This window comes from Geotrypetes seraphini, chromosome 13 (assembly GCF_902459505.1).
Source record: "Geotrypetes seraphini chromosome 13, aGeoSer1.1, whole genome shotgun sequence".
NCBI classification, from domain to species: domain Eukaryota; kingdom Metazoa; phylum Chordata; class Amphibia; order Gymnophiona; family Dermophiidae; genus Geotrypetes; species Geotrypetes seraphini.
Window position 1 is genome coordinate 31,448,556 of NC_047096.1, and position 14,775 is coordinate 31,463,330.

Sequence of the window (14,775 nt, forward strand, 5' to 3'; positions counted from 1 at the left end):
GCCCAAGAAACCCAAAACTTTTGATCTGGAGGTTTGGCTTGCTCGAGCATTCTCATGAATTTGGCAATCATGGAGTAATGCAAAACTGAATGACATATCTGCAGTTACAGCAGTGCACCTTTACCAAGGAGGTGCTTGAGCCAGATGCAGAAAAGTTTGATGGGAGAACACATAAGAGGTTTAAGACTTCTTTGGTGCACCATAACATGAATCTTGCCTGCTTGGATTTATAAATGCTCTTACACGGGAGATGGTAGGAATGAAAACGTTGAAGGAATTCAAAAAAAGTGATGGAAATAAACAGAAAATCCCTATATGGGACGAAGATGGCATAAAAGTATAGAGAGCATTTCCACTTAATGTAAAACATAATGCAAGGGTACTTACTCATATATTCCACCAATTCCCAATAATGATTCAAAGTGGATAACAAGAGCAAAAATTTGCAGATATCAGAAGCAGGTATTAGTGGTGTAGAAGAAATTTTTCAAAGAAATAGGTTTTCAAACATTTACAAAATATTTTAAAAAAAAAATCAGAATTCAGGGTTCTCAATTCTATAGGAAGAGAATTCCAAAAGTGAACAGCCTGATAGCACGTAGAGAGGGTCAGTATGCTCTTATAAAGAATACCTTGAACTGAGGGATAATGTAGCAAAGATGAATGAGAGACACGGAAATATCATTTAATATCAGGAAAATAAAACAATGTAACTAAATAACTGACTCAGATGAATAAAAGGAAAAAGAGAGAGAGAGAAAGTATAGAGGAGGCAACCTACGCAGATCTTCTCTGAGCAGACAAGATCGACCATTCTGGTCTGTATCTGCCATCATTTACCTTGCTAGTACAGTAAAACCTTGGATTGCAAGTCACTTGGTTTGCAAGTGTTTTGCAAGACAAGCAAAACATTTTATTAAATTTTAACTTGATATACAAGCAGTGTCTTGCAATACAAGTACAATACAGTATACACACGTCGCATCATCACAACTGAGCCGATGGTTCTTCTCTCTCTGACGCTGCAGGAGTGTTGTGACTATTCTAAACAAGCAAAGTCTTGCAATACGAGTGCATACAGTATACAACTGAGTCGATTGGTTCTTCTCTCTCTGACACAGCGGGAGTGTAATGTCTGTTCTAAATGAGTGAGGTCTTGCAATACAAGCACATACAGTATATACGCACGACATCATCGCAACTGAGCCAATGGTTCTCTCTCTGACGCTGCAAGAGTGTAGTGACTGTTCTCAACGAGCGAGGTCTTGCAATACGAGTACATGTAGTATTTTGTATGAAAGTTTTTGGGTTGTGGAACGAATCGTCTGAGTTTCCATTATTTCTTATGGGGAAATTTGCTTTGATATACAAGTGCTTTGGATTACAAGCATGTTTTCGCAACGAATTATGCTCGCAAACCAAGGTTTTACTGTACATGTTATTCTAAGATTTTTAGAACTGATGACTTCTTGGCCGATCTGAGCATTTTCTCTGTTTCTCACAGAAGATAGGCAGCACTAGAGGGTTTCAGGGCCTGCATAGGGCTACCAGACGTCCGGATTTCCCCTGACATGCCCTCCTTTTGAGGAGATTTCTGGGGGGTCTGGACAGCTTTTCAAAACTCTGCACTTTGTCTGGGTTTTGAAAAGCCTCCTCATAATGCGTCGAGGAGGAAATCGGCGCATGCGCGGACTTCCTCCCTGCCTGACAAGAGCAGGCAGAGGGGGGCGGGGCTAGGGCAGGATTGGGGCGGGATTAGGGTATTACAGGGTGGCTATGGGCCGAACTGGGGGCGAGTCTAGGGATCCGGATTTTCCAATTGGAAAATCTGGCAACCCTAGGCCTGCATCTTAAAGGCTCCAAACGTGTGAGCTCATAGGAAAATCCATACACAATGGGTGCAGTTGGGCACATCATGGTTAGCCCTGAGGCAGTAGTAGCATACCAAATGGCCATCTGTGACAGACCTCTTCACCCCACAAAAGCACTTCTTGAAGCCTGGAGTGGAGTCCACCAAGGGAAAGCGGGTAGCAATGAGGTCAAACTCAATCCTAGAACAGAAGGAAGGAGAGGGCTATTTACATATGGAGCAGATAAAGGAATGCAAAGATGAAAAGTGAAGAAGGTCAGAGGGTTTCTAACTCATAGGCTAAAAATTTAAAAAAACCAACCCAAAACAGTAGACAAAAAAACCTGTCCAGTAAGACAGTGCTGGAGGAAAGAACAGGATCCAAGTCCACACAAACACAGATTAAAAGCAAGCTGAGAGAAGTAGGGAGGCAGCATCTGTGCAGGAAATGATGTACTAATGGGACATACACAGAAAGGCTGTCTAAAGTGTGATCTATCTTAACTCTATGAAAGTTAAGTCTATGTCAGCATAACCAGCTGATGCCACCTACTAGTGTGGCTGACTTGCAACCTCCTGGTTGACAAAGAATTAAATCCAAATCCATGAAGGCTTACTAGATCATCAAATGGGGAGTGTGTGGCCCAATGATTAGAACTACAGCCACAGTACCCTGAGGTTGTGGCTTCAAGTCCCATGCTGCTTCCTATGACCCTCGGCAAGTCACTCAATCCCCGATTGCTCCAGGTACATTAGATAGAGTGTGAGCCCACCGGGACAGACAGAGAATAATGCTTGAATATCTGAATGTAAACCACTTAGAGGGGCATAATCGAAAGGAACGTCTAAGTCCATTTTCGTCTAAGTCGCAAGTCATCCAAAGTAACAAACAGCCTAGGCCACATTTTCGAAAAATATGTCCAAAATATTTTTGTTTTGTAAATCGTCTAACTATACGTCCTGCTGATCTGATCGTCCAAGTCGCTAAATAGTCCATCTTTATACCATATTTTCGGCCAACTTTTTGTCCAAGTGAAAACGGAGGGGTCTGCAAAATGATGGACTGAACACCCAGACATGGCACCTAAATAGTGGGGTACCTTACAGGGCATTGCTGCGAACTTCACAAAAAGGGTGCCATGTCTTCTCCTCACTACAGCTCCCTTATATGTCATGGTGAGCCCCCCAAACCACCTCCAGAATCCCCTAGACCCACTTATCTACCACCCCAATAGCCCTTATGGCTGCAGGAACCACTTATATGCCAGTACAAAAGGGTTTTGGGGTGTATAGGGGAGTGCGCATGTTTAAGTATCAATGCAGTGATTACAGGGGCTTATGGGCATGGGTCCTCTTCTCTATGGGTCCCTAACCCACCCCCAAGACGACTTAAGCTGCCTCTGGGCTGGATGACTAGGCGTTCCTATGCCAGGCGGCCACGTGATGATGGTCTGGAGGATGAATTTTAAATGTGTGATTATGATTTTTATGGGGTTGGGGGGAGGAATCGGTGATCACTGGGGTAGTGTGTGTGTGTGGGGGTCTGTTTTATGTGTTTGCAATGCTTATCTGATGACTTTAGGTGGGTTTTTGTGACTTAGATCATGTTTTACATGGTCTAAGTCACAACATCCAAGTTCCGTCTAGGCTCTGTTGTAAAACTTTCGGTTATACATGCTGTACGACTAAGTCTAAGCCTGCCCTCGTCCCGCCCAAATCCCGCCATCGACACTTCTCCTGAAATGCCCCGTTTAGCTATGGTCGTTCAGCGGCACTATGAAGGCCTAGGTCGTTTTTAAATACGTCCAAATCCCGGTTTGATTATCGGCACTTGGACGTCTTTCGTTTATGATCATCCAAGTGCCGACTTAGGCCGGTTTTTGGATGTTTTTCTCTTTCGATTATGAGCCCCTTAGGCTATAAGTGCCAAATAAATAAAAGGCATGAGGCACCATCAGAGCAGAAAAAATCTCCAATTGCAGAACAATTTTAAAATTCTTAATTTAAAAAAAAACCCCAACTATTTCCTATACCTAGAAGTACACAGTGGACTAAAGCATTATCCAGATTTAGAGGCATTTCATCTTTGACAGCTGTTTTCAATAGGCCAACAGCCAGAAGTAGCCAATAAAAGACAATTCTTCTGAAGATTATGCAATAAAACGATGCTGGTTTTAATTCCCTATCCCAAGCAGAACACTGTGTATGTGTCTATCTAGAGGAAAATAAGAAAGCCAAACTATCCAACCACATCATCATCATTAGAAAGTGAATAACTATCCTATACGTTTTCAGTTTAATAATTTTTCTCTTTTTTAAAAACAATTTCCAAGCCACCAATTTATTGCAGTATTCATCGCCCAATACTGAGCAACATGTGTCAAACCAACAGATTTCAAAAATGTGAAAATACATGTGATGCTTAATAAAAATGAAACAAAAAAAGCCAATACATAATCATTAAAAGGAAAAGTGCTAAAAAGAAAATCTACTGTATTTTCTCTCTTTTCTTTTTATTTGCAGTTATCAGAATATTCTGCCTGTTCATCATTCTTACTGTAGTCAATCAGAATGGGAACCCTAAAGCAATGCTGCATTAGATTTATGATACCTACTACTGGTATGTTATCTGTAGAGGATGCAAGGACATGCCATGCGACATTACAGACCCTGCACCACATCAATCCAAGTCTGATTTATTAAACTCTTTCAGCCTGAGGCTAGGCCTTTTGAAATAGTCATTTAGGCTTCTTTTCATTCTATCTGGTATATCTGCTAAAAAAAAAAAAAAAAAAAAAAAAGACATGCCGGAGTCTTATCAGATAAAAATATGTCTTTTTTTGCACTGCATGCAATCAAGGGTTATTTGAAAAAACCTGAAACAAACAATGAAGCACATTTCTTCAATCTGTAGCTATGATCAGCTGTATAAAGCAGGCAGAGCATACTTACCATATACAGAATTAATCCACCCAACATACTCTTTGTATCTGTAATCCTGTGGGATTGTTTGTTAAAAATCTACTAGTATTACATAGTATAGACTCATTTACTATCGTTCTCAATAACACTAAGGGCTCCTTTTACAAAGGTGCACTAGCGTTTTTAGCGCATGCACCGGATTAGCGCACGCTAGCCGAAAAACTAACGCCTGCTCAAGAGGAGGCGGTAGCAGCTAGCGCACGTGGCATTTTAGCGCGTGCTATTCCGCGTGTTAAGGTCCTAACGCACCTTTGTAAAAGGAGCCCTAACTGGCCCAGAATTTCTGATGCTATAGTGCAGTGAAAGAGATAGATCTGGTCAATTATGTTATTCTCAAATGGCACCAGATTAGGGGTTTGGGTGATCTTAAACCTCTCCCAATTTAGGACTGATAGTTTTTGACCTGTCATAGTAGAAGAGAAATCCACCCACCCACTCTCTGCTAACCCAACCCATCTGCTACTTGTGATGGCATCATGTTTTCCCACATCAACCACTCCTCTGAGTTCTTTTAAGCCTTCATTACGTTCCTATTAAGCTGAAAAGGAAGGACATATTTCACCTGATATTATCAGCCACGGAGTCATCATTTCCATTCTGACTGCAATAAGGCTCAACCAGCAGTCAAATCAACCGTGTGCTTTACTAATATTCACGCTTCATGAGCCAGATTCTATAAATGAAACGGTGCATGCCTAGCGATTCCTAAATTTACCATGTCTATTCTCCACCCCTACTTTTCAGGTAGGGCACATGGACTTAGATGTTGCACTGATATCCACGTATAACCTTAATTGGTAATAATTTGCTCCCCTTTTTACTAAACCGCGATAGCGGTTATTAGCGAAGTGAGACGCGCTGAATGCTCTGTGCTGCTCCCGACACTCATAGAGCTCCTATGGGCGTCGGGAGCAGCGTGGAACATTCAGCGCGGCTCCTTGCATTAATAACCGCTATCGCAGTTTAATAAACAGGATGTAACACGACTGATCAGACTTTAAAGTGGAACGCCAAACGAGTTCCACTTTAAGGTCTGATCGGTCGTGTTACACCCTGAGGCGGCATATTTGTGAAACGCTGGCCACTGTTGGTGTACTGATCACTGGAAGATAAGTGGAAAAGTTTTTCTTCTATCTTTTGTTTTCACTAGCAAAGCACAGCATAAAGCTTTTATTTTCATTGAAGGTTTTTTGCCGATGAGGTGACCGCTGAACCACCTTTAGCAAATCACTTTGGTGGAGGTGGGAGGACCTTTGTCTGAGACTTTTTCCTTCAGTTTGAATTAGTTATTAGCCTATGCTGTTCTTATATCATACCATTAGATATTTTAGCATCAATTGAACTTGAAAGTGTTTATTATATATATATACATAGTAACATAGTAGATGACGGCAGATAAAGAACCGAATGGTCCATCCAGTCTGCCCAACCTGATTCAATTTAAATTTTTAAATTTTTTCTTCTTAGCTATTTCTGGGCAAGAATCCAAAGCTTTACCCGGTACTGTGCTTGGATTCCAACTGCCGAAATCTCTGTTAAGACTTGCTCCAGCCCATCTACACCCTCCCAGCCATTGAAGCCCTCCCTAGCCCATCCTCCACCAAACGGCCATATGCAGACACAGACCGTGCAAGTCTGCCCAGTACTGGCCTTAGTTCAATATTTAATATTATTTTCTGATTCTAAATCCTCTGTGTTCATCCCACGCTTCTTTGAACTCAGTCACAGTTTTACTCTCCACCACCTCTCTCGGGAGCGCATTCCAGGCATCCACTACCCTCTCCGTAAAGTAGAATTTCCTAACATTGCCCCTGAATCTACCACCCCTCAACCTCAAATTATGTCCTCTGATTTTACCATTTTCCTTTTTCTGGAAAAGATTTTGTTCTACGTTAATACCCTTCAAGTATTTGAACGTCTGAATCATATCTCCCCTGTCTCTCCTTTCCTCTAGGGCAGGGGTGTCCAATGTCGGTCCTTGAGGGCCGCAATCCAGTCGGGTTTTTAGGATTTCCCAAATGAATATGCATTGAAAGCAGTGCATGTATATAGATCTCATGCATATTTATTGGGGAAATCCTGAAAACCCGACTGGATTGCGGCCCTCGAGGACCGACATTGGACACCCTGCTCTAGGGTATACATATTCAGGGCTTCCAGTCTCTCCTCATACGTCTTCTGGCGCAAGCCTCCTATCATTTTCGTCGCCCTCCTCTGGACCGCCTCAAGTCTTCTTACGTCCTTCGCCAGATACGGTCTCCAAAACTGAACACAATACTCCAAGTGGGGCCTTACCAATGACCTGTACACTAATTTGTAATGCCACACACTTAGTCACAATTCTAAGAAACAGCATGGAAAATCTATAGCACAAAATTGTAAGAGGGGCACAGACATTAGGGGCCATAGGTGGGTCCAAGATCCTAGAATACTTCCAAATACGTGTGCAACTATATAACATTTAGCTGTGGTTAGTTACACCAGCAACTAACACGACATTAGGTGGACACGCCTAAATGTTGGTACATAAACTCCCACTTAACCTAGTACTGATCTAAAACTTCCATTTAGGGCAAGGCATCCTAGCACCTACAATTCAGCAACCTTTTCAGAATTACTCCCTTAGTGTGCTAAGATAATACCATAGGCATATTGTAAATAGAGAAGAGCTTACCTCATTCTATGTATTAATAAACCCAAGCAATGTTTCTTTCACACGTGTATGTGTGTGTGTATATGTGTCTGTCTGTCTCTTTTTAATAGTGGTGGAATCCCATTACTACTAAATGTAACTTGTCATGCCACTGAAAATACAATTAGTTTCAAAGCCACCCCAATGATTTGTTAGCCTAATTACCAATTAGCAGCAGAAGTTTAGTAATAAGGGATTACATTTTTTAATTAAGTTTATGAATGATGCACTTGGGCTAGCATTCCATCATTTCCATGCACTTATTCGTTTAGCACAACTGGCATTCAATCCATGAATCAGGCATAGAAAATGATATACATATATTTTTTTGTTGAAAACAAAATTGGGGATAACAAGCAAAGTGTGCTGCACCAAAGGCCTCTGGGAAGACAGGTTGTGCGTACTCACGAGGCAGCTTGATGGTTTCAGATGTGGTGAGATGAGGAGTTGCTATGGAAACATGAAGGATAGAGACAAGACACAGAAAAGTGAAGCAAAGCATGAAGATAAATCAAAAAATTGCAAGATAATGAGGAAGAAAAATGGTGAGGGCTGCAGAAAGTGCTAGCTAAGTTTCATAATTTATTAAATTAGGCATTCTGCAAAATATGTGTGTGTGTATATATATATATATATATATATATATATATATAAAAACAGTTCACATAAGGAGAAAGAAATAAGTTTTTCAAAATCTTAACAAACTGGCATATCTTCAAGATATTCCATTGACATTAAACAATTATGAAATTTGGTTCAAAAGTGTCATTTGCATAAAAAATTTATGCAGACATCTTACGGACCAATATTTAAAATGATTTAACCAAGTAGGGAAGGCGCCTGTCCAGTTAAATCACACTGGACAAGATATTTTCAGATTTTTCTGCAGCACATAACTGGACAGTGCTGCTGAAAAATCTGGGGAGACTGCTGTGGCACTATTTGGTTAGTGCTGGGGCAGTGTGAGGCAGAGCATGGGTGGAGCTGGGCTTTACCCAGTTAACGGCATTTTCAGACCGCTGACTGGGTTAAGTGCCTGGATAAAGTTAGGGCAAAAAAAGGCTATCTTAATGTCACCTGTCAGTTATCCAGAATCCAGTCTAAATATCAGCTGGCACAAGGATAACATTCAGTGCCTGACTGAGACCCAGATATTTAATGCCAGTGCCCAGCTTAGGCCCAATATTAGTATCTGAGTCCTACACTGCCCATGGTGGTCAATGCCATTGTCAGAGACTGAGGAAAAATCCTTTTGAATAAAGCTCTAAGAATACAGAGGGAATGATTTAATTCCAACATATCTTGACAGAGCTCCTGTGAATTAATGTAACAAACTAGAAAGGAAGACACTTGTTCATACGGAATCTCTTGCTTCTGCTAGCATTAAGGTAATGGGACGTGTCAGAAGACAATACGAATACACAATATTAATCCTGCCAACTCACAGATGTTCCTACTGGTCCTATTTTCTGGCTTATTACCAGAGGCAAACAGCAGCAGCTCTCAAAACAGAGAAACCGAATGCAGGGCTCCTAATTCTAGGGCCAAGCTATAATACCAGAGGCCTGTCTAGGAATGCAGTTTGTGTCTCCTGCCACAACAGAACCAGCAACCCATATGACCATGTCACATCTGCAATGAAACACAGATGGACACTTGTCCTGAGGTGGCATCAACTTCTTGAATGATATTCCAACTAAAGAACATCCTGGATGTGGCACATTTACTGCATGCAGTATTTCTGAAGTGGTGAGAGGTAGTGCTGCCCAATTCGCGATTCGAATCGATTTACCGATTCACTTTAGGTGAATCAATTCGAATCGATTCATTTTTACAAAAAAACAAACTCACCGATTCAAGTCAGCCCCCTTGCTTTCCCTCTGCCACCGGAGTCCGTCCATCCTGCGCTATTTTCTCCTTTTTGGCATCCCTCATCGCCCTGTGACACTTCTTCTGATCATCCTTGTATTTGTTTCAAGTTTCGGTTGTTTTCGTGCGTTTCCATGCTTTAAAGGAGACCTTCTTTTCTTTTATGGCTTCCTTAACCTCTTTAGTAAGCCACGCTGGCTCTCTTTTGCCTTTGGTTTTCTTTGCTTTGGACATCCGCGGAATGTAGAGGCTTTGTGCTTCCGTGATAGTATTTTTCAGAAGGGACCATGCCTGTTCTACCGTTTTGACTTTGTGCATTTTTTTCTTGATCTGTTGTTTCACCATGGTTCTCATGCTATCATATCTTCCCCTTTTAAAGTTTAAAGTCATGGTTGAGGTTTTAGTACCTTTCACCTTCCCGACATCGAGTTTGAAGTTGATTCTGTTGTGATCGCTCATCCCCAGCGGGACTGTGACTTCTACTTCCTTAGTCGGCCCCATAATGCTGTTTAGGACCAAGTCCAAGGTGACGTTTTCTCTTGTCGGCTCTCCCACCAATTGTTCCAGGAAGCAGTCCCCTAGCACTTCCAGAAACACTGCCTCCTTGCCACAATTTGAGGTTCCCAGGTCCCAGTCTATCCCCGGAAAATTGAAATCCCCCAAGATTACAACATTACCTGTCTTACATTCGTGTTTAATTTCCTTTATCATTTCCGAGTCTGTTTCCTCTCCCTGTCCTGGTGGTCGGTAGTAAAGGACAATCTTTGTGTCAGCACTGTTGTGTCTGGGAATCTTTATCCAGAGGGATTTCAGCTTCTTTTTCTCTTCCGTCATAGTTACTCTCACAGATTCTAATTCTTCATGAACATATAGGGCAATACCTCCACCTTTCTGCCCCACTCTCTCTTCTGTACAGTTTGTATCCCTGTAGTACTGTATCCCATTTGTTTTCGTCATTCCACCAGGTTTCTGTTATGCCAATGATTTCCAGTTTGTTGTTTTTTGCTATTGCTTCTAATTCTCCCATTTTGTTTCTCAAACTTCTAGCGTTCGTATACATATATTTGGGTTCCTTGTGTGTTACCTTCTTGGACTTTTTAAGTCTACCTTGGTTCTTTAACGGTATCCTTTTCTGCTCCTGTGTTGTCTCTCTTATATGCTTTGTGGTTGTCCCCTCATGTGTCTGAGTAGTTGTCTGTAGTTCCTTCTTTGGGACATCCTGTCGCCCGGACCATCGACTGGTGGTCGACTGTCGGCTTTCCCCTGTCCTTTAGTTTAAAGCCTTCTCGATGGCCTTCTTCATGTTGCCTGCCAATACTCTTGCTCCTTCCTCGTTGAGGGGCAGTCCATCCTTCCTATAGTACTTGCTTCTTCCCCAGAACTAGAGAATGACACGGGGAAAAAATCTGTCCCCGTCACTGCCCCGTCCCACCATCCTCTGCACCGCCCCGTCACCGCCGTTCCCTTCACTGCCCCGTCACCGTCACTGCCATCCCTTTCACCGCCCCGTCACCGTCACTGCCATCCCTTTCACCGCCCCGTCACCGCCACTGCCATCCCATTCACCGCCCCGTCACCGTCCCCGCAACATCCATATAAGCCTTAGTACTCTAATATTTAGCTTATTCCGATCTTATAAATCAAAGTTCCTGCTGCTGAACTAGAGAAAGAGATGTTCAGCTGGCAGGGCTTTGTTTATAAATTTTTATCAACACAACTAATATACCACCATAATGTTTCTGACAGAGGACAAGTATGCAATAAATGCATTTTGCTGTTTCAATGCCAGTGCTCAGCAGAACAACAGACAGCAATATGGACATTCACCTTATGAACTGGGTGATATACATTTCAAATGTAGGACTTTTTTTAATATATAAAAATAGGCAAAATTAGTTGCTATTTTATCATTATATTTTCTTGCCATTGGTGCCACACATGATTTTAAAATGATAAACCAGTTCTGCTAAAGAGGGGAGAACACCCACAACAAAACAGTAAAGTCAAAAGAGATACGGGGTAGGGATGGGGTGTTCACGCATGCAGCAAGGGTGGGGTGGAGAAGAGGGCGGAGGAGGGACATCACCAATCAGGGCACCTCTCACCTTCGCTACGCCACTGCTTGAAAGGGTAGTGGGGGAATCAGTCGGTAGATGCGTGGGAGAGAGGGGTCAGAGAGAGAGAGAGAGAGAGAGAGGAATTGGTGTTTGCTCTGTTGGTTCAGCTAATCGCAGCAAGGGAATCCCCAATCATCTGAGCTGGCAGGATTTCCCAAAGCCACGGTTTTGGGGAATCCTGCTGGCTCAGCTGATCAGGGATTCCTCTGCCATGATCTGCTGATTGCAGACTGTGGACTGTTGTAGGCAAAGATAGGTGCCAGAAATGTAGGCCAGGGGTTTCTGGACCTACCGTATATTTCTGGCGCCTTTCTTTGTGTAAATTGTGTCTATGTAGGCACTTGAGGTGCTATTCTCTAACTGGCACTATTGTGTGATTTACACATGATCTGCAGCTGCTTTTAAGGCAGCTGCCAACATGGGTGCTGGTTAGAGAATCCAGGGATTAATGTGTAATTAAACTCTGGAATTCATTGCCAGTGAATGTGGTGAAAGCAGTTAGCTTAGCAGGATTTAAAATAGTGTGGATAATTTCCTTAAAAAAGTCCATAAGCCAATATTTAGATGGACTTTGGGAAATTCACTGCTTATTACTAGGATAAACAGCATACAATCAGTTTTACTCTTTTGGGATCTTGCCGGGTTTTTGGGACCTGAGGTAGCCACTGTTGGAAACAGGATACTGGGCTTGATGGACCTGTTCCGTATGGCAACTCATGTTATTTTACCACTAACAATTTTAGCACAGGTCTCATTTTATGCAATGTGACCTAGTTTCCAATGACTGGGGTTAATAGTTAAATAACATTTCTTAACAGTAGCCCATGCCGATAATTCCCCCTTAGAATTTAACACAATCAGCCTGGACTAGAACAAGCATGAAAAGACTGTATCAACTACATAAGAAAACAGCTTGCAGTCTGCCACTGCATAACAATTAGCTTATATATGTATTGGAGAAAATAGAGAACCTTGTTTGGATCATCAGAGCCTTTTAGCCTTTCAAAACTTTGTCCTTAGAGCATTATAGTATTCTTCATTGATCATTTTTCCTTTTAAATTCAAAACAAATTCAACCTATCTTGTGTCCCAGCATGAATTCATGTTTCACTCAATTAACCCTCCAATTTCCATTTGCAAAAATATCCAATGTTGTTCCTTCTATGAGCAATATTTAAATTATGAGGAACAACATTGGGTATTTTTGCTGAATTGTGTGACACCATTTGGGCTGAACATGAAGATTGAAAATGCCTGGATAGCCCTGGACAGATGATTTGAACAGCCAGGAGCCTGTCCTGGCCATTTAAATCATTTTGAATATCTAGTCCAATGATAACAGAATTAGGGTGATTATAGAAACATAGAACTTTGTTGATCACTAAAAACAGTGGAGACTAAGGGTCTATCAAGCTCAGCATCCTGTCTTTGACACTGGCCAGTCTTGGTCTTCGGAACTGCCCATTGTGTCAGAAGCAATAGGGATTAAGTGACTTGCCCAGGATCACAAGGAGTGTAGCTCTAACCACTGGATTTAGAAGTTGGCTTCTTTTGGGATCTTTAACTCATCGTCGCTAGGACTCGAACCTGGCACCTAACACACAATGGAATTAGTATGGCAAGGTAATGAAGTATTTATGTATTAAAGATCTATGAAAGGTCCAGCAGCCCCCACCCTCCCTCCACCTCATCTTATATTCCGAATTTGCCGGCTTCCTTTTTCCCGAGCCGCATGCGTTCAAAAAGCCTTGCACGCGCGGCTGCGCGAGTCAATAAAACTTCTCCTCTCCTGGAACTTCCTGTTTCCGGTTGCATCAGAGGAGAAGATTGATTGACTCGCGCAGCCGCGCATGCACGGCTTTTTGAACGTGTGCGGTTCGAGAAAAAGGAAGCTGGCAAACTCGAAATATAAGGTGAGGTGGAGGGAGGGAGCTGGCTAAACGCTACGGGTGGGCGGGCGGTGGCTGCGGGGACCGCACGACCCTTGATACCGCACTACGGAGACAAGACCATTCACTGCTCCACGGGGCGGTGAATGGCCTTGTCCCCATCCCCGCAGCGACTGCTATTTTTCTTTCCCCGTTCCGGCGGGTTACCCGTGGCTAAATGCGTTAGCCGCGGGTAAACCGCCACCATGTCATTCTCTACCCAGAACGTTGTCCAGTTGCGCACGAAGTCAAAGCCTTCCTCTTCGCACCATCGTCTTATCCAGACATTGATTGCTTGCAGTTCCCCTTGTCTCCTTTCATCCGCTCTAGCCTAAGTTCTTCAATATTTACTATGAGTTCTAACCGCAATTCTGTTAACGACACCTAAGCATGATTAACACGCAACCAGTGCTATTTTTCTAGGCACCATTTACAGAATCTGAACCACAGTGTTTTCACTGCAGTGTGTATATCCAAAGATCTTATGGAGAAATGTATACTGTGAACAGGCTTGAACTTCTTAAATTTAGAAGCCAGATATCTGATAAAAAGGGCATGAACCTGAAAAGCAAGACACAAACTTGGGATCAATTTTTAGCAGTAATTTAGCTAGTTAGATCCCATAGGGTGAAAATTGCACATTCAAATGTGGCCAAGTCTAGCTCTCTAGTTTAGCTGCTCTAAAAGGGGTGGCCCTGACTTACACCGTACCCCTAAAACTTGCAATTACTGCCAACTGAACCCTCAGAAAGGCCAAAGCAAAACTTTTATACACACCATCCTGGGGAAACTCAGGACCTCATTACCAATGCTCTTAGTGGAGTGGTCTTATCCTCAAAAAATCTTCCAGATTCTGACATAAACCAAGGATAAGGACCTTTTCCTCAAATTCAGTAAGATCTTGACTCTAACCAAATAATCTCTCTTTAACAACCTTATCTTCTCATGAACTGTACAATGTACATGTACAATTTATCTACAGCCACGGTCCAGGTCTGGGCCAATGCATTTATTCCTGCTGACAGCTGAAAATTTTTGAGATTTTTGCATTATCAGTTGTGGTTATGAGATTCATCACTGGGCACCCCCCAAGAGTCACTATACTCTGAAAGTTGTCATATCAGAAATCCAACTCTCCTGGGTCCAGAGTGTCACTGCTGAGGTGATCTTCCTTCACATTTCTGGTTCCTGATCGATGGAGTGCTGACAGCTTCAACTGCTCTCCTAGAGCATAAATTCAGCCATTTCTTGCACCAACTGACAGTACCTCCCTGGTGTTTGGTGTACACCACTGCCACAGCATTGATAACACTCTGATTGCTTTGTGCTAAACCAGAG

At 42.5% G+C, this 14,775-nt stretch overlaps 1 protein-coding gene across 11 annotated transcripts in view; it reads right to left on the minus strand.

The window, feature by feature from the left end:
* NCAM1 (neural cell adhesion molecule 1) overlaps positions 1–14,775 on the minus strand; it is a 462,617-nt gene that overhangs the window by 84,206 nt on the left and 363,636 nt on the right. For 2 of the 11 annotated variants that reach the window (XM_033917704.1, XM_033917710.1), the window contains exon 17: positions 7,932–7,973. The exons of the other annotated variants lie outside the window; for them this stretch is intronic. In XM_033917704.1, the coding sequence (XP_033773595.1) occupies positions 7,932–7,973 (42 nt within the window). The remainder of the gene's footprint in view (positions 1–7,931; positions 7,974–14,775) is intronic. 11 annotated transcript variants of the gene reach the window in all.